The 21,566-nt window shown below is 35.8% G+C and overlaps 1 protein-coding gene and 1 long non-coding RNA gene across 2 annotated transcripts in view; one reads left to right on the forward strand and one right to left on the reverse strand.

The window, feature by feature from the left end:
* The window catches only part of SCN9A (sodium voltage-gated channel alpha subunit 9), a 148,534-nt gene extending 131,043 nt beyond the window's left edge, over positions 1-17,491 (forward strand). Inside the window, exons 22-27 of the mRNA XM_036884378.2 lie at positions 3,429-3,710; positions 4,358-4,411; positions 4,791-4,928; positions 8,731-8,835; positions 10,288-10,558; positions 13,342-17,491. Of these exons, the coding sequence (XP_036740273.2) occupies positions 3,429-3,710; positions 4,358-4,411; positions 4,791-4,928; positions 8,731-8,835; positions 10,288-10,558; positions 13,342-14,534 (2,043 nt within the window). The 3' untranslated portion in view covers positions 14,535-17,491. The remainder of the gene's footprint in view (positions 1-3,428; positions 3,711-4,357; positions 4,412-4,790; positions 4,929-8,730; positions 8,836-10,287; positions 10,559-13,341) is intronic.
* Positions 1-21,566, reverse strand: part of LOC118911840 (uncharacterized) — a 96,359-nt gene that overhangs the window by 38,555 nt on the left and 36,238 nt on the right. The gene's annotated exons all lie outside the window — the stretch shown is intronic.

Below are 21,566 nucleotides of genomic sequence, written 5' to 3' on the forward strand. Positions count from 1 at the left end.
AGTCAAATGCCTCCTTCGTATAATATTGTTGAGCAATGATCCAAATAAGTGACATCTCCCTTCTTAAATAAAAATCTGCCCTATGCTAGGAGATTCAAGGGAAGGGGACTCTGTTCCTCCTCACATCTCTCATAAATGAGGCAGCAAGGTGCTCAAGGTGCTTGCCTGAATCAGGTGCTCAAATATTTTTTAAGGAACTAGGCAAGGGGCATAAGAAAAGACGGGGAAGTCAAGTCACCCTTCAATTTTAATTTCATTTTTAAAGTAAATGTTTAAATGAAAGTGGAATTATCACTAAATTATTTTTGAGAAAACTAAAGGTCTGAGAATTCACTGAATTCCACTACACTGCATGGTTCCTGAAAAGAAATTCATTTTTCAGAGATAAACAAAGTGAGATAAATAATGGCTGCCAGCAACCTAGCTTTAAAAGCTGTTTTAAACCATCCATTTCTTCATAAAACACATGGAGATCAATGACTTAATTTTTTTTACTTAGTCCATATCCTCATTTGTTGCCTCTCTTCTCAAATTGCTTTCCCAGATTTGTACGTGCTTTCTCATGCCTCTTTCATTTTCTTGGCCCAGAATGTTTCTCCCTGCCCTGTCTCAACCCCAGCTCATCAGTGTAGCAGGCAAACACCCACCATCCCTTAAGCTTCAATTTAAATTTGCTTTATCTGTCCACCACCAGGCATAATTGGGCCTCCTTCCTCTATGTTCAGACACAAAATCCTCATTATATTGTATTTTACTTATTTATGTATGTGATTGCCTCTCTACCTGTAGTCTCTGAGCAATTTAACATGCAGATTAGTTTGACTCCTGCTTCTCCAAATGTGGTCCAATGATCGCTATCATCCAAAAACTTATTAAAAACGCAAATTCTTAGGTCTCACCCCAGAGCTACTGAATCACAAACTCTGGGATGGGACTCAGAAATCCGAAGCCTCACATGAATATTAGCGATCTTTTCCTTTAGCAAATCTTCTTTTTTATCTGTGCTCACCTAATTATGACTGTCATCTCTACTGCTTAATATATCTAGTGTGTAAAGGTTCTGTGTATATGAGATGATTATGCAAAAAGAAGAATTTTCAAAGTAAAATTCAAGTACTCTTTATCATATAAGAATTGAAAAATTATGTTATATTTTATACAGAAAGATTGTATTGGAATCAATTGACTGTAACTTAATTTTTTGATCGTTAGTAGAATGTTATAATCTATCCAGAACTTATGACTGATCCTTGGACTCAAGCAGACAATATACTGTATTTTCACGAACAAAGAATATAATTTCCCCTACAAAATTACTTCCCTTAGTGATTAGGCCAGTCTATTATTTTACCCTGTTTGTTCTCTGTTCTTTGTAATACAGATGAATTGGATGCAGGAGAATGTTTTAATATATTTGGAGGAACAAATATATCTACTTAGTTATATTTATTCACTGTGCAAAAAGGAGATGTTTCTTCACATTGCAGGCTTGTTTTGAAGAATAGATGAAATAATTATTTGAGACATTTGTTAGTCAGCTCCCCTGGAGTCTTGAGGCATGAGCTTACTGACTTTTCCGAATGGCTTCTCATCAGAGCAGTGTGTACCAGCTCCCTTGAAGACTCACCATTGCTCACGGCCTTTCAGCACACATGTTAAACACCACCTATGTGTCAGGTGTTATGCTGTAAATAAGGGTAGAATAGTGAACAGACCCCAGTCCCCAAGACTGAGTGTGGACAATGGTCATGGAAAGACAAAGGAATAATAGTGAGTCTGTGACATCTGCTCTAAAACAGCTCTAAAATGGCTGTCTGGAGAAATCTAGGAAGCCTTCACAGGGAGGTGACATTGAGTCATGACTGAAGGAGTGGGCCCCAAATCCCAGGCAGGTAAGCATTCCAGGCAGAGATGCCACATGGTGAAGCAGCTTGTGCAAAGCATATTTGAGAAAGACTACAAGGATCAGTGTGCCTGTGGGTTAGCACAGTGGGGAGGTCAGAAGGAAATGAGGATGAAAGAGTGGGCTTGCCTAAGAGTTGGCCACTTGGAGCTTTATTTTCTAATCCTGTTCTTCCTAAAGTTTTTTAGTGTCATGTACACTGTAAGAAACTCATGAAAGCACGATCATCTCTCCATAAAGAAAGCATACCCATAATGTTTCCCATATAATTGCATGTCTGCATGCACCCTCTGCAGGTCCATGGACCCAGGGTCATGACTATTGCTCTGAACCAGGGGTCAATAAACCAGAGCCCACAGGCTGGCTACTGTTTTGTAAAGGGAGTTTTATTGGATCTCAGCCATGCCCATTTGTTTGTGTTTGATCTGTTGCTACCATGGCAGAATTGAATAGTTGCAACAGAGATCGTATAACCCTGAAAGCCTAAAATTACTTAAGAAAATGCCTGCCAGCCCCAGCTCTAGGCAGTCTCAAAGGGAGTCAAAGATCCTTAATGTTTCACCATTTAAAATTGTCTTAAGAACCTGCAAAAAAGAGGGAGCACAGTGCTTTTACTTGACCAATTCACCTTTATTACATTTGGACTCAAGTTCATGAACTAGAGCTGAAGTGTAGGAAGACAGGTAGGTTTTTCAGGGTGGGGTAATTAAGAAAAATCTGGAGAGTGGCAGGTGCTCTGGTAGTTGTCAGGTAAGGAAGTTGGAGTGGCAAATGGCACTGGTTTTTAATAGCAGTGGAAATGCTGAAAAGCAGAAATAAAGGAAGTATTAGAGAGAAGCTACACTTCATGTTTTAACTGAAGCCAGATCTATCTACATTTAGCCAAAGACTTATATTTAAAGTATTTTTAGAGTTAGAATAATAAACTTGAAAAGATTGCTCTCATTTTGCAAATGAGGAAGCAGAGGTCCCAAGATCTTACTGAATTCACATGACACACAACTAGCAGAACCAGTTAAATTCAAGGGCTTCACGCCACTAAAAGACTCCCAATATTAACTCCAGTTTATACACACCAGTAGTTTCTGTACATAGGAGAATTTTAGCACTAGTAATTCTAGGACTGTGAACCTTTAAATGTCCATTTTATTTATTTTTAATCATTTATATTTATAAATTTCTTTGATACAGTACACAGGTTTTACAACTTCGGCTTACAGGTTTCGGGGTTATTTTTTCGTATGTTTAAGCTGTCACATCATCATAGTTTGTTTTCTATTGTTGCTAATAGTTTCAGTGTTTGTTCATCATGTATTGTTGATCAGACGGCTCCTGTTTCATCTTGCTTGGCATACTGCTGAGCATTTTAGTAGGCACTCAATTAGTACTTATTGGCTGGTTGATTAGATGTCTTAAACATTTAAGAGTGGCTTTTCTAATATCTTTAATTCTGCATTGTGTTTCATGAATGTTTCCCATTTAGCTTCTTTACTAATCCTGTTCTTTTCTTCCTTTGGAAAACCAGGTGGTCGTGAATGCACTCATAGGTGCAATTCCCTCCATCATGAATGTGCTACTCGTGTGTCTTATATTTTGGCTAATATTTAGCATCATGGGAGTAAATTTGTTCGCTGGCAAGTTCTATGAGTGTGTTAACACAACAGATGGGTCACGTTTTCCCATAAGTCATGTTCAAAATCGCTCTGAATGTTTTGCACTGATGAATGTTACGCAGGATGTGCGGTGGAAAAACCTGAAGGTGAACTTTGATAATGTTGGACTTGGCTACCTGTCTCTGCTTCAAGTTGTAAGTGCCCCCTTTCATAAATGCTCGATATTTTAGTGGATTCTGGATAGAGAATATAAGTAAATCTTTAATCCGTTTTCTAGAAGTTAAAGTACTTAGTGACCTTATAAAGAGACGTGGTCTTTCTTAGAACGTGTGCCTATAAAACATGAGTTAAGATGCATAGGTTCTGTCTCGCTTGAGTGGTTAATCCATGACTGACCTTTTAGTGTCATATGAACCCTCACCACTGTACCATTTGAATACTGATCCAAAAATGAGTAGTCATTTTTGGACTGCCAGTTTTACCCTATATGTAAATGAAAGGGACTTTCCACTAACACAGAGAATCCTTAAGAAATGGAGAAAAATTGTTCCCTGCCTTATTTATAACATTCTCCTCTACCTCTTGAAAATGAAAGTTCAGGTTTAAAATTCACAAAAATTGTAACCACATGCAAATAAGTAACTAGTACTAAGATTTAGAATGTGACTTGGGAATGTGGTTTAGTTCTTGGAACAGAATCTTTACATTAAATTGGTATTTCAAAATACAGTAAAACTTCGTGATTTGATATTACTTAAATGTAACATTAAAGGGGCTAAACTTATGCATGGCTATTTTAGAGTATGAGCTTCATATTCAGATTCTATAATTCTATTTATAGGCAACATTTAAAGGATGGATGGATATTATGTATGCAGCTGTTGATTCTGTTAATGTAAGTATTGGGCAACATAACACTGAACTGTAGAATTTTTAATAAGCTGTTTAATTTATTTTGGCTATTTTTAAAAAGTAGGTCCAAGGAGCCCTTGGTATGTACACACAAAATAAATAGCTTCTTCGTAATAATAACCTAGTGATTATGTATGTAGCATTTGGAGATGCGGTTTGACTCAAATTCTGGCCCTCCCAGATCATTCAAGCTCTACAACTGACTTTGTAAGAATGATTATATTGAGCCTCAAAGTGCAATGGCTTCTGAAAGGCCAAGTTCACCTAGGATAGCACTGTTTGAATTACCTTGTCCAACCATGTGAACAGGAAAATGATAAATGTTATTGTTAACATACTGTTGACTTTTGTGAATTTTGTAGGTAGACAAGCAGCCCATATATGAATACAGCCTCTACATGTATATTTATTTTGTCATCTTCATCATCTTTGGGTCCTTCTTCACTTTGAACTTGTTCATTGGTGTAATCATAGATAATTTCAACCAACAAAAGAAAAAGATAAGTATTTTAAGTTTGTTTCATCACACTGAAAAATATGAACAATGGTTCCCCCAAAAATGTAATGTGAAATTGGCTTTGATATCAATCAGTCATTAGCTTCATTAGAACTTCATTTCTTTTTCAAATAATTGGCCAGTATACAGTTATAGATGTGCTTAATCTCATCCATCTCTGCACGGAAAATAATTATCTCCTAAAAACAATTACACTCTCCTAAGTCATAACTATTTGTAAAATATAGTATGACAACTAGACAGGTGCTTTTTTCAAAGTTCCCCACAGAGAATTGAATAATTGAGAAAAGTTAATGCATTAATTATTCATTCAAAACACATTTCATGAGTAGTTACTTCATTCTCTTCTGAGCCACCACTCTGGGTGGTATGTATCAGGCTGGCCTTCGAGAGAGAGCATAAGATAGGTCTCCTGAGCTCAGGGAGTTTGTATTGTGGCAGCAGAAATGAAATGATACATGTAATGGAAATTAGGATTTGGCGAATGTTGCAGGGGTGGTGCTCCCCTGAGATTTCTGTGTCATTAACCTTCACATCAGCTGCCTTAATTCCTTGGGGCTGCTGGAACCAAGTACCCCAGACTTCTGGTTGGCAACTATTCTCTTACAGTTATGGAGGCGGGGAGTCCAAACTCAAAGTGTTGGCAGGGCCACACTCTCTCAGAGCCTTTAGGGAAGGATCCTTCCACGCACCTTCCGGCTCCTGGTAGCTCAAGACCTACTTGGTTTAGGGCGGCCTAACATCACTCTCTGCCTCCAGGATTACACGGTGTCCTCTCTCCATGTCTCTCTCCTCTTCTTATAAGGGCACTGGTCATATTGGATTAATGTCTACCCTAGTCTAATATGACCTCCCTTTAACTATATCCGCAACGACAATATTTCCAAATAAGGTGATTCTGAGGTACCAGGGGTTAGGAGTTCAATACATCTTTTTGTGGGGAGGGGATCCAATTCAATCCATAACATCAACCATAAAAGATAATATTATTAAAGACTTCATCTTATAAGTAAGGACAGGCACAGAGAGATTAGGTGATTTACCTAAGATCATGCATCTAGTAAGTGATAGAGTTTTCATAGAGTCAGTAGTTGATCCCAGGTACCTTATATATGTTGATGCCGTTTACTATGCTGTATTCCCAAATATTATAATATGAGATAGTGATAAATGCAATAAGCAAAATTAACAAAAAAATGCAAATGGGTAATAAGACAAAAATTATAAACAGCTATAGAAAGTTTTATGCTTTATGTGACAACTGACAGGCCTTGGAAAATGAGTAAGAAGAGATGCAGCAACTAGGAGGCAAAAGGAAAGATAATCCACATGGAAGGGAAGAGAGATGTGTGAGCACAAGCACGATGCTGATAAAACAGGCAACGATCCAGGAGGAATAGCTGTGCATCCGGTTTGAGTGGAATTTTGAGAAGAGAAATAGTGAAAGAAGGGACCTTGGCTTGCTTGAAAGTAGATCTGAAAAGTCCTAGATATTGCATTAGATAGTTTTCAGTAGAAGCTGATGTGATGGTTATTTTGAGCAGGAAGCACATATAAGCAGGATGTTGACATTTATTAAGGCCTGATGATGTGTCTGATCCAGTGTCAAGTACTTCACACATATAAACTTAGTCAAGTTTTACAACAAATCTAGAAGGCATAGTATCCCTACTTCACTTCTCAGAAAGGTTATGTGATTTGCATGTGATCTGAATCTAAGAAGTAGCTTCATCATAGATCTAACTCCAGGGTCTCTATTCCAGGGCCTATGAAAATTCAATTTTAATAAAAAATGAATCTAGCAGTGATGCATAGAATGATTGGAAAGAGACCAAAGACTAGATCAGACCCTGCTTTACCTGGACCACACTCAAGTCTCCAAATTAGTAATTTGCAGCAACATGGAATAGGGGATAAATTCAATTTGAGAGAGTTTAGTAGTGCAGCATTGCCTCTTAGAGCTTTTTAACTTCAGTACTTTGATCTCAGCTTATGACTCTAGCAACTACACAGTCCTTTTTTCTAATAACCAACCCCACTTCACTGGTTTTTCTAATATCCGTCATCCTTACAAGTTCTGCTTTCATCTTTAATAAATTCACATGATAATTCGGTTTTAGTAGCTCACCAGAAGGCACACATCTGAAAATTAGAACACAAGTTATTCATGGGTCCAAGTTAAAAAAGGGAAAAGTGTGCAATAGATGTACACAGATGCCTGGTACAGACCTGGATATATATGAGTAAGTTCTACCTAAAGTAACCCCTTTCAGTAATAGTGACCTTATTAGGAAGGTTTTTAGTAACTAGCAGGTATTGAGGGCTGTGTATCTAGCATTATGCTGAGTGTTTGAATGCCTTTTCTCAATTGATCTCACGGAAAAACAATGAGGTAGTTTCTCTTCTAAAGATGAGGTAAGTTTTCCATACAGGGATTAAGAAATTTGCCTAAGGACAACAGAGATGGGATTTGAACAAAGATGATCTGATACAAAAACTGAGGTGTTAGCTACTATGTGATACAACCTTGACCCAGAGTGTAACATGGACAAGTGCCAGCCTGACTTACAGAATGTCTCCCATCTAGCTTCTAAGGGATGCATTTTGCACAAAGTCTATAAAGCAACAGTACAACAAAACTAAACAATACAAGTTTCTCTTTTGGAGCATTTTGTACTTTCTTAATTTCATCCCACCCTTTGTTATATTGACAGCCAAAGTATCATCCAGGGAAGACAAAATCTGCTACTCTGATTCTTAGCTCTAATTCAGAGTTCTCACCCCCATGCTTTCCTAGCTGCTTCTACTAAGATCCTGATATGCTCTGATACTCATCCCCGTTCAGTGAGCAATAATTGATCTGGGCGTCTCTTAGCATTGGCATGAAGGCTGTCTGTCATGCCCAGCATCAGCAGGTCAGACGAATACCAAAATTACATAAAGACTGCATATCAACTAGGAAAGGTGAACTAAAACATTCCAAGACAGAAAAGAGAGTCTGATTTTTAAGTATTTGACCTTTTTTTTTTCTTTAAGCAATAACAGGAAGCTGAATGTTACTAATGCAGAAAAACTAAAGGGGAACTATAACCAAATTATTTTAACTCCAAGCTAAGTAAGAATTTCAGAACTATAAATTCCCCCAAATAAATTCCTAATTGCATGGGTTATATCAATTTATGTTGTAACTAAAAAGTTGATATTATGGATCCGTGTACAATATGCATGAATATGTAAAAATTACAGATAATTTTAAGAAATTAGCAGACCCAAAAGAACAGGCAAAGCTTCCAGGCCCCCTTTGTGAGATTTAGTCTCTTATAGGAGAAAGAGGATCAAAAACTTCATTTAGATGTTAGATTTTTTTTTTTCTCAGTGTGAAATCTTAAAGGTCATGTATTTGGTTAGAAAGTCCTTTAGGTCAGGGATCCTGGATTATTGATAATTTCCTCAATTACTTAGAAGTGTGTTATATATAATGTTGACACCGCATGAAGTGCTCATGTTGAAATTCCTTTATTTGGGATTAAAGCACATAGCTTCCAATAGCACAGGTTGCCTCACCAATCATTATTATATGTAATACATGTATATGCACATTACATTATGTGTGGAGAGCCTGTGCCTACACACAGGTAAGCCTTTAAGACAGGTTTTATTTATAGCTGCATTGCACACGATAAAATGCAGTTTACTTCTATGAATACATTTCTAACCTGTCTTAATCATCTGAGGAAAGATCCAAGCAACTCTGGTTTTAACTAGATTTGTTTTGTATTCCTTACCTTGGAGGTCAAGACATATTTATGACAGAAGAACAAAAGAAATACTACAATGCAATGAAGAAGCTGGGATCTAAGAAGCCACAAAAGCCCATACCTCGGCCAGGGGTAAAAAATTAAATAAACACACGCACCCTATATGTATATACTCTTTAGCTTGCAACTTTTCAAGTTACTTTTAATGTTCAACTATTTCTTAAACATGAATGCTAGTCAGTAGTTTGAACAGAAGTCCTTATAAAACTGAATATATGTATTTTGAACATGATCACAATTTTCAATGTTTTTTTATTTTTCTATGAAATGAAAATATTTATGCTTTTATATTAGTTATACAACTTACTACTATTACAATGGCCTGTAGAGAATCAAAATAAAATGTACTTTTTTTTTGGTATAATTAATCTACAGTTACATGAGGAACATTATGTTTACTAGACTCCCCCCCCCATTACCGAAAATGTACTTTTGATTGAAATTTATTTATCTAAATGACAACAATATTATGTAGTGATTGCTGTCCATCAGTCAGGTGAAACTAACATGTACATCTTTGATATTACAATAAATAGCAAGAGAAGCAGTTGGACTGGTCATGAATCTAAACGTTATCCTACTGTACCATCAAAGACCAGAATCGGCTCAGATTGAAAGAGTGAACCTTAGCAATCAAAGAATAGTTCGTATTCCTCTAACAATTGAAAAAAAACTTTAAGCGCATTATGTGCATTTCAATTTATATTCAACATAACACACCTTACCAAAAATTCATGACTGAATACAGAGTATCCTAAAAAATGAGTACCAATCAGTACTCAGCTGGGTATATATAGATCACCCTCCATTTTTCAAATGCACACGTTGCCAGCTCTCAACCAGACCTACCAAATCATAATCTATGGAGAAGCCCTGGCATTTAATTTTTGAATGCCCTATTTGATCTTGATACAATGCTTTAAAACTTGCCTATGCAATTTAAAAAGGGGTTTTGTAAAAGCTTGTTTGTTTCCTGGAAAACATAGTACTAGCAGTGAGATTGACAAGGAAGGTGATCTGTAAGTATGGATAAATATGGAAATACGTATCATGTGTATATATGTATATACATGGAAGCAATAGAAAAATATAGGTCTCTGATATTATAGTAGTCATCTCAGTTTAAACAGTATGATGAAGTAGATATTTAGAGACATGTTATTTTATTTCCTTGAAATACCATGATAGTAGAGCTGAAGTTTTCTTAGTGAAAAATCACCCTGTGATTATGGCAGTTCATTTATAACACACTAGGATAGATAAGCTTAAAAGCAAATGTAAGCGCTCAAGGGTAGCTGAAAATGGGTCTGATACACTGCAGGTCAGCAACAGAGTTTTCATTTACTCTGACTTAGGTTTAACCCATATCGGTACTTTTTGTAGAAAGCAAGAACTTATGACCAGGGATAATTTATGCAAGTTTTGAAAACAGAGACTTCTTACGGAAAATTTTTTACTAATGCAATGATGAGTGGATACTACTTACCAACTTTGTTCTGCTTTCCATATTCTGTTTCTTTGCAGAACAAACTGCAAGGATGTGTGTTCGACCTCGTCACAAACCAGGCCTTCGACATCAGCATCATGGTCCTCATCTGCCTCAACATGGTCACCATGATGGTGGAGAAGGAGGGGCAAAGTAAATACATGACGGACGTCTTATACTGGATAAATCTGGTGTTCATTATCCTGTTCACCGGAGAGTGTGTGCTGAAATTGATCTCCCTCAGACACTACTACTTTACTGTCGGATGGAACATTTTTGATTTTGTGGTTGTGATTCTCTCCATTGTGGGTAAGACCATCTATTTATCAGATTTTAATTTTGAATCAAACTGCACACATGCCCAGAGACGTTTCTGAATTACTGCATGTAAATGTACTTTTGAGAAAGTAAAATGAAAGATTGAAGGGAATTCCTCTGGGTTCACACCATGGGCCTCAAAGCCGCAAGTTTTCTATTTGTTGGAAATACATAATACTCTTCGATATTTTGTTTCTAAGGTTACCCCTCACAAAGGCAGCAACTGTCTGTGTCTGTAGGTCTGTCTTAGAAGGACCAGCACACAGAAAACACCCCCAGCGTTTAAGACACATGGGAACTACCCCTCAATTAATGGTAATAATAGCCAGCATATTGGTGACTATGAAAGTTCTTCCTGAATTCAAAGTGAAGTTAAGGTCTCAAAAAGTGCCATCTTCATTTCTTATAACTTCATATTTGGCAAGTCTATAAAATGCAGTTATTTTTCAGTCAACCCCAATCATGTCTGTGAGTCACAGTACATGATTATATCTTCCTCCCCTTTCATTACTATAGCTATTTTTCTGTCCACATGCTGTGCAGTAGTTTAGGATTACATTTTAGTTGTAGAATTGTGAGTCATTTAAACAAACCCAATTTACAGTTGATGAAGCAGGCAGGCCTAGAAAGGTTAAACATCACATAACCTAGAACCACAGTATTGAGTACCACATGTCTTAGAATAGGCATTCAAAATCAATTTTTGACAAAAAAAGAGTATTATCACCAGAGGTGACATCAAAGTTAAGGTATATGAAAACAAAATTTAGATAGGAATCTCACCCTAATCACAAACATAATAATGTAAACATTCCCATTAGTTAGGAAAAAGGAAAGAGTGGCCTATCACCTCTGTTTTGGTCAGTGTTGGCCAGTACAATTAGATAAGAAAACAAAGAGGTACATACATTCAAATAATGGAGTAAATGATCTTCATCTTCAGATCATATTATGGCATTCTTTAAAAATGATAAAGAATCAAACAAAAAAAATGGATTTAGAGTACAGAAGGTACAGATTTTAAATCACATGTACCAACATTAATAGTTGTTTTATATGTAGGCAAAAATATTAGAAGATACACCCAGAAAAAAATCTCATTCAAAATTGTGATAAAAATATAGTAAAATTTTATATTTTCTTTAATAAGAAATGTATAAGACTTCTCTGAGGAAAACTAATGGGCATAAATGAAAGCTTAAATAATAGAAAGGTTTTTCTTGTATTTGGTAAAGAAGGCGTACACTGTAAACATGACCATTTTTTATAAACTAATTTATAAGTTCATGTTTTCCTAATGAGAACAGCAATGTTTTTTGCATACTATGTGTAATAATTGGTAATATAGGTCTGATTCTAAAATTCACCTAAGAAAAATTAATGAGGGGTGACATATTGCTAGATACTATGACTATTTATATATAAAAATGTTTTTAAAAAGTTCAATGGATTCAAATGGGTAATCCAAAATTAAACCTCAATATATAGAAAATTACTAATTTACTCCATAAAAAGATCAGTTGAATCAAAGATTAAAGTGTAAAAAATGGGATTGAAGGACAATAGATTTATATCCATCAACTTGAATAATCATTTCTATTCATGACACAAACTTGAGTCTATAAAGAAAAAATAATAGCTATGAGTGCATAAAAGTAAAAAAATTCTATGGAGGGAAACTCACCACCACCAAAAAGAAAAAATTGAAAGATGAAAACACAGGGAAAATTTTTATGTAACATTTAAGGTCAATAAAAGATTAGTACTTCCCATAGAATAGCAGTCCTCATAAATCAATAAGAAAATAGTCAATATCCCAAAGGAAACATGGGCAAAGACCTTGACGAAGCAAAAAGAGAACACTGAGAGAAGCCAGCAAGCATACAAAATGTCTAATAAACAAGACAAAAGGTGGATTATTTTTTGTCCAAGAGAAATGCAAATAAATTATAGAATGCAATGTTTTTAAATACCCTAAAGATTTTCTGGCAAAAATTATACAGAAGACTGACTTCTGGGAGCGTCTGGAGTATGAGCACTTTCACATATTACTATTAGGAATGTTAATTTGTACAGACTTACTGGCAATAGGTTGGCAGTATAGAACAAAATTTTAAATATATTGTTTGACCTAACTTTCATTAATATACAATCAAGTGATGCTCATGCAACTAGAAAAATTATATATACCTACTTGGATATCCATCTGAACTAAAGCAATTGGAAACAACATAAAATTCTTCAATATGTGGTTATTTTGACAGAACATTTACAACTATAAGAAATTACTTTGTTGTCATTTGTATGAAAATATGACATATGATAAAGTAATTAAAGTAGATTATAAAAAATGGTTGTATAACACGAGTATCTTCATGAATGTGTGTGTGCATGCACAGAAAATGTCTGGAGTCCTACTGAGCAAAATATTAAGAGTAGTTAGGATTGCTGACACTCCGGGTGATTTATATTTCCTTTTCAGCATTTTACTATATTAATAGCTTGAATTTTCTACATAAGTAGATGTTATCCTTACAATTAAAAATGTATGGTGGAGGAAAAAAAAGCAATGCCCACAAACAAGGGAGAGAAAATGTCAAAATTGCAATTCTAATCATCTTCCTTTGGGATTGCTCAATCCTTTGATTGTTATGAAATTGGCAATATAAAATAATAGTCCTGAGGTAACATGGCAGATAAAACTATTTAGAATCATCATTTTCTGTAGCATGGAAATTTAAATATTTTCTTTTTATTCCTTCCCTTCTTACCAGGCATGTTTCTGGCTGAGCTGATAGAGAAGTATTTCGTGTCCCCTACCCTGTTCCGAGTGATCCGTCTCGCCAGGATCGGCCGAATCCTGCGTCTGATCAAAGGGGCCAAGGGGATCCGCACGCTGCTCTTTGCTCTGATGATGTCCCTTCCCGCGCTGTTCAACATCGGCCTCCTGCTCTTCCTGGTCATGTTCATCTACGCCATCTTTGGAATGTCCAACTTCGCCTACGTTAAAAAGGAAGCTGGAATTAATGACATGTTCAACTTCGAGACCTTTGGCAACAGCATGATCTGCCTGTTCCAGATCACCACCTCGGCCGGCTGGGACGGACTGCTAGCCCCTATTCTCAACAGTGCACCACCCGACTGTGACCCCAAAAAAGTTCACCCTGGAAGCTCAGTTGAAGGAGACTGTGGTAGCCCATCTGTGGGGATTTTCTATTTCGTCAGTTACATCATCATATCCTTTCTGGTTGTGGTGAACATGTACATCGCCGTCATCCTGGAGAACTTCAGCGTTGCTACTGAGGAAAGTGCAGAGCCCCTGAGCGAGGATGACTTTGAGATGTTCTACGAGGTCTGGGAGAAGTTCGACCCCGACGCCACCCAGTTCATGGAATACAGCAAACTCTCCGATTTTGCAGCTGCCCTGGATCCTCCTCTGCTCATCGCAAAGCCAAACAAAGTCCAGCTCATCGCCATGGACCTGCCCATGGTCAGCGGGGACCGGATCCACTGCCTGGACATCCTATTTGCCTTTACAAAGCGGGTTCTGGGTGAAAGCGGAGAGATGGACTCTCTTCGTTCGCAGATGGAAGAGCGCTTCATGGCAGCAAATCCTTCTAAAGTTTCCTATGAGCCCATAACAACTACACTTAAACGCAAACAGGAAGACGTGTCTGCTACCATCATTCAGCGAGCTTATCGACGTTACCGCTTACGGCAAAATGTCAAAAATATATCAAGTATATACATAAAAGATGGAGACAGAGATGATGATTTGCCTAATAAAAAAGATGCAGTTTTTGATAATGCTAATGAGAACTCAAGTCCAGAAAAGACAGACGCAACCCCTTCTACCATCTCTCCACCTTCGTATGACAGCGTGACAAAGCCGGACAGAGAGAAGTATGAGAGAGACAAAACAGAAAAGGAAGACAAAGACAAAGACGGCAAGGAAAGCAAAAAATAGAGCTGTGTTTTTGATACATTGTCTACAGCCTATGAAGGTGATATGATACATTTGTGTTAATAAGACTCTTTTAAGGAGGTCTCTGCCAAAAATTTTTCTCAAATAGTCTCAAAGTCAACGCAGTCACTAGTTCTGATTAAAGTAGGTGGGAAGCGCTAGCAGATGGCTATTTTTGCGTTGGTAAATGATTCCGTAAGAATTGAAAGAGTTACTCTATAGGCATTATTGATTATAACAAAGAATGGTGATTTAATTTTATTTGTTCTTAATAAATCAGAGGAGCGGGTAGAAAATGTTCACATCTTGCTTGTCATATTTTCACAGGATTGTAAACATTCATGTTTCCCTTCCAAATACAAATCACACACACACACACACACACACACACACACACACAAAAATACCTATAATCTGAATATCTATAAAACTATTTTGCCTTGGCTGTGCGATGAAATGCCCTGAGAGTAAGAACTGACATTAGTAATGAGTGTTTAGTTAAATACCTTGTTATTAGGGAGCAAAATTATTTTATACATGTACAGAAGTCATTCTATATTTTGAGGTGCTTAAATTTATTCTATATTGCTTCAGAACCAATTTTTATGTGCCTATAAATGCCATGGAATTAAAGACATTGTAGCCCATTCATCTCAACAAATAGTTGTCATCCATCTTGACTCATACCAACCATGACAAGACTTCCCTGCAGAGTATTGTGCTTGATAGCCTGCTTTTTAAAATATTCTTCTTTATTCATACAACAACCATAAACATGAAAAATTACATGCACACCGCATTCCTCAAAAGAAAAGAAAGAGAAGAAATTGAGAAAAGAAGCAACTGAAGAGAGCTTTCTTCACCATTATTTATACACTAATAGTGGACTGTGCTGCCCTAAAGCACCAATAATGACCCAACTCAATCTGTTTTGTCTCAATTTTCTGCTGTCTCATGCAGAGTTGTTTCATCATTCTTTAGCACTAAGCAAAGTTGACGTTACCCTTCAATGAAGCGCTTCCTGATCTGCAGGTGGCTATTTGGTACCACAGTACATGTTTGAGCAGATAATGACTTGGGCACTGTATTGACTGTGCCACTTGTATACCATCCTAAATGTGTGTGGGAAGCCTTCAAGTCAAAATAAATGGCAGCCTTTCAACCCAGACTTGGTGCATGGGCAAAAATTGAGTTACGTAAGTAGGGAGTAATTTTATTTAGAAGACTGTGTGGGAGTTTTCAAAGCAAATATATAGAACATACTTCATTCATTTGCTTTTTTAAATTAAAAAACATAAATTGCATTTCTATAATAAGTACTTAAAATATGTTTTTTCTTGTTCTGGCTAGCTAAAAATAAAGGAGATTTAAATATACTAACAGAGATGAAGAGTTTTGGGTGGAGAATGAGAGACAGAGGAAGAGACTAAGAAACACAGATCTGAGAAAGACAGACTGAAACAAGGGGCCTTTCAACAGGACTTCCAAACTAGAACATTTTTAAATTGTGATGTATTTTACGACATCCATGAGGGAGATTATCATTTCTAGACATTTATCCTAAGGTACATAAGAAATTAAATCTAGAGCCAAACATTCTTTACACTTAGGCTCAATCATTCATCTTAGATTATCTGAGCCTCTTTTTTTCTTTGCTATGAGAGATACCATGCAGTGTTTTCCTAGACTATGTAGAACATTATATCACATACCTGCTAAGACTATTAAAAACTGGTTTGACAGTTTAATTAGGGAACCATACAAACTATATCACATTTGTAAGATTTTATAATACATTCAATTAATATCACCTTAAATTTGAATTCAATCTAGCCTCATTATTTTAAATCTATATAAATATAATTGCATTTTGCATATTTATATAATAGAGTATGAAAACATGTATGATGGGCAGGTTTATGTGTGATTTACTAATAATGTTTTTACATTGCCTGATATTTATGTAAAGTAAAATATTGGCAACTGGTTCCTCAACACTGTTTCTTCTTAGCATTTCAAAAACAACTACAAAGTAACTCCTATTTCATGCCGAACCTATTTCATGGGGAACTGTAATTTTCTTAAAAAAATAAACCCAGTTGGGTTTTGAATATGTTTTCTCAGGAATGTGTAGTTGTAACTTTTTATCAGTTAAAACACAATGTTTGGAACTAAGAGCTTATTTAGTACAGTGTAAGCTTGAAGTAAAATTAGATGTTTCTTTTCATGTAAGTTACTGCTTGGTACTGACTATGAGATAGAAACCCCTAGAAGGCGCTGTCATACTGATATTAAGTTACATAATCACTGTATTTCTTTCCTAATTATGTAGAATGGTAGTTACAATGTAAAATTTAAATCACAATAAAGTGGAAGCAAAGAGATTTGAACACAAATCTGTATCTACAATTTGGATACAGGGTGGGAGCATTTCGATTTCCTGTTTTGACTGTTACATAGTTTGCAAAAGATTTAAGTGACTAGTGGGCTGTTTCTAAATGTTGATTGTTGAAAACCCCCAACCAAAATGTTCACCATGATTTTATAGAATTTTGATAGCTTTATTAAAAAGAGTTAAGATAAAATGCATATGTAAATAAAGCTATTCTAAATAGCAATTTCAGAGAAATGTTCATGGAAGCAATGAAAGGAAGGCCAGCTAAATTAGATGGTCGAGTAATTGGCCTGGGTTTAGGACCTATGTATAGAGGCCAGTAATTTTTTTAAACATCTGTGGTTTATTATGTTATATTCTTGAGGAAAACAATCAAGAATTGCTTCATAAAAATAAATGAATAGCCATGAGTATACCAATGCTGTTTACATAGAATTCTTTACAGATTTCATACAGCTATGAATGCTCAAAATGTTTGTTTGTCATAAATTATAGTACAGTTACACTTGAGACTTATACATTATAATAGAATCTAAAAATAAAAGTCATCAAAAAATAAAATCATGTTGCATGTATTTTTCTGTGATGATGACCTTTAAAGAAATAAATTCAGTGCATCCCTAAATAAGTTGCAGCTACTGATAGCTTTTTTTAAAATTGAAAGATGGACAGTTTCAAATATCCTCCATAAGAAGTCTTCCAGGATAAGAAAAATTTCCAAAGAATTGCTTTCAAAATCCACCGTACAGTGGAAAATTGGGACAAGACGTGATAATGTACAGACATTTACCATTGAGTGATAATATGCCTCTCTTTATGTAAGTGTTGTTGTGTTGTTGAGAGATAGTAAATAGCATGTGCATGGGCTAAGGACTGGTGTTTGGATGCCAGTTAAGACATGACTCTCCGAGTTTCCTGAATACATTATTTAACCTATATGTGCCTCAGCTTTCCCATCTGTAAAATGAGAATAATTGTACCACTTAAAAATATGGTCGTAAGGATGGAATGAGAAAATTCACATGCAACAATTAGAGCGTGCCTGACAACACAAAATCAAGAATTTATAGTAGTAATAGCAGTTACTGAGGCAGCCAATTTGCCACTAAAAATACAAGAGGCCAGACTACCCTCATAGAGGAGCACATAAATGTTAGACTCCATAGGAGTCTCTGTAAATGTTAAGTAATGATGGCATTTCCTCTATTTTGTATGGCTCATGTAGATACAGTATCCAAGAGTTTCATGCATGCTACTAGAATGAAAAGACATTTATTGATGTGACATATTCATCAAAATAATTACAAATAAAGCAAAAAAAATTTTTAATTGTGAATTCAAACAACATGCTAAAAATGAAGAAACATGCGTATTTACAAAGGTTTGGCTTATTCAAGGAAAAAATTTGGAGGTAGTACTTCCCCAGTTTAGCTAAATCAATTATCCAAACCTCTATTTTATTTTAGCTATGAGCATCCAGTCCTGCTTTTGGTCTTTAAATAAGATATGCTAAAAATAATTGCTGCTGTGCTGGGCCATTATTGTTGCCTACAACAAGAGAGTTAAATTATTATTCTTTGCTGTAGGTAACACTCTACCGTAATCCAACAGAATGAGCTGCAGAGTACATGATAATCTTCCTCAAGGGAGGAAAGAATTGCATACTCACTAGAGCAGAGGGGACCTTTCCTGTACAGTATTTGATGCACCCAGGAAGAGAAACATGAATAATTGATAGCTATAAACAAGCAATAGCACAAACATGCTACACTTTACTCCCTATTATTCTGAATTGTGTAACTGGATACCTGCATTAACATTGATCTGTCCAAGAAAAAAGCCAATTTCAAGAGATTAAGGAGATGTGTAATGCCTGCATCTTGTGTTTTAACTTGAATCCCAAAATGTTTTCATAAACAATAAAATATATCAGAGTAGTAGATAAAACAATGGACAGTAAGCATATAGAAGAGATTCAGAGCTTATTAAGAATTTTGAAACCCTAGTAGAACTGAGCAAAAATGGCTCCTGTTCTAGATGTAGTATTTGCTGGCATGTCCTAGTTGTGGTTTCATTTCATACAAGACAAAATGTCTTTTATTTAGTTAACTTCTGCTAGGTGACTAGCAACAGCTTGGAATGTGCTTATGGACCAATTAGAATAATGAAAAGCAAAGACAAATCGTATTATTAAGTGAAGAAGCCAGTCCACGAAGGCTGTATACTGTACGAAGTAGCAGATGGGCTCCAATGGGAGTATCTCAACTCAGAGCACATTGTGATTTCATAACCACTAGGAATTTTAAATATAATTGACTTTAACTATATTAGACCCCTAGCAAAACTGAACTGAGCACTATCTAGAAAAACATCTTTAATTGTATTGAGGGAAAACTATTCATTCATAGATGAGGTCTGAGAAAGACTGAACATTGAGACTACAGGTAAGCAGACTTTTCCAGCCTTCCCAAACAGTCACCCAAATCCTATCTACTTTTGGTCTTTCCTCAATTTGAGAGCTGTGGACACCTACACTTCCATCTCAGCCTAAGAAAACAAATCCACGAATTCAAAGTTATTCTGGCTCATGACTAAGGGAGTCAGACTTAGAAAAATTTAATGTTCAAAGAGAACTAAACATCATACATGAATTATTCATTCAATAAATATCTACTGAGCACCTTTAGTCTGTCAGTCCCTGTTTCAGACCCTGCAGACACAGACAAATCCCTTCCCTCACGGAGCATTTATGTGAGGAGAAGACAAAAATGATGACATATAAATGGTTTTAAACAGCAGAGAGTATTACATTGATTTGCCATATATTATTAATCATGTATGTGTTATACATCCATCTTATGCTTCATTATTTGTTTATAATCTGTGTTTTATTTTATGATACCTAGCAAGACAATATCAGGATGATCCACTCTCAAAAGCTTATAATTTTTGGTCATAACTTAAAAATAGTTGAGTAGACGTTGTACATTTTCTTTCACTGCAAATTTTTGTAACTCTAGAAATACTCTAGTCATTCATTCAAATAATTTGTAAGCTTAAGTTTACTAGAGAAAATCACTCAGGAGCTAACTTCATTATCAATAGTTATTTTATTCCTTCTCCTATAAATGAATGATTAAATATATATATATTTTCAAAGTAGTCATTTTGCTTTGGCAATTCATGCTAAAGACTTAATGAGACAAATATTTAAATTTATAGTTAAAATAAAAATTTGTGTTTCTGCTTGAAGCTGGGATATTATCATTGTCCTTGATATTCTTCTCAACATTGGATTTAAGAACTAATTTGTAATAAAATTTTATAGGTATTTTATAGGTATCAAATAGGTGAGAAATAGGTATCAAAACTTTAGGAGAAAATATCTTTTATCCTTAAGAAATCCTGTGAAGCTCACAACTACTAAACTTCTAAATATGAAAATCTCATTTTAACTGCTCTAAGAAAACAGTAAAAATAGACTTGTAATCCCCCTAAACAACTCAGTGTGTCTTGATACATTGTTTCTAATTAATGCCCTCAAGAAAATCAGCTCCCAATAAGAGAGCATTGGGTAGAAACAGAAATGAGAAAAGAGTTCCTCCATCCTTCATTGTCCTGCCTAATTGAGCTCCTTTTATACACTCATTTTACCTTAAACATCTCATTTCAATCCTAAATTCAGAATAAATATTGATAGCTGGTTTAGAGTCACCTGATTTGGTCTTGGCACTTGCAGCTCAAAAGAAAAGATATGTTCATCTCTTAACAGTCACATATTGTCCATATATTTTAGAGATAAGTGGGTCTGCTTCCTACAAAACTCAGCCAGAATACCACTTAGAGCCAGGCTATGGGCAGAAAAGGATCTGGGAGGGAGCCAGGGAGAACAGGAGAAGCAGTCTGATTTAGCTCTGGGACACTAAGCCACAGCCTATATCAGAAAGCTGAAGGATGACTGTGGGCAAGAAGTGAATGTCTGCAGGCAAACATTTTAAAATTTCCCTTTGAAATAAAATTAAAACTTCACTCTTATTCCTAGAGCTAGGTCTGAAGAAGGTCTAGCTCTAGGAATTACTGCTTAGCTCTAATGATTAATCTAATGATTAGCCTGGTCTAAAGAAGACGATGTTGGTATAGAAAAATGAAGCCCTTTGATCTACACAAAGCTGAGGAATCATTCTGGCAGCTTAAATGGCCGCCACTAGCATTTCTTCCCTCTTGACATTTCTTCCTGTCCAGTTATTTCATCCTAGAGTAAGAGAACTCTTTTTTTCTTCCATACTTCCGTCAGTTGAGAAACTAAAGCCAACAAAACTAATATCTTCCCCTTCATATGATCAATAAATCAATAAAGCAAATTAGATGTGACAGTAAAAGCACTTAAAGAAAACTAAGCTGTTTTTCAGAGTGCAATACCATCTTATGCCTTTAAGAATTGCTAAAAAATGTAAATATACAAATGTACACACAGCATCAACATATTATGTAATATGCTTAAATCTCTCTGTCACTTACTAACAATGTGACTGTGAACTTCAACAACATACTATAGTTTCTGAGTCTCAGTTTCTTCATCTATAAGAGACTGGCATGCAGTAGCCCCAAAGTACATTAAGTACATGATAGGAACTTTGAAG

This window comes from Manis pentadactyla, chromosome 8 (assembly GCF_030020395.1).
Source record: "Manis pentadactyla isolate mManPen7 chromosome 8, mManPen7.hap1, whole genome shotgun sequence".
In the NCBI taxonomy this organism is placed as follows: Eukaryota; Metazoa; Chordata; class Mammalia; order Pholidota; family Manidae; genus Manis; species Manis pentadactyla.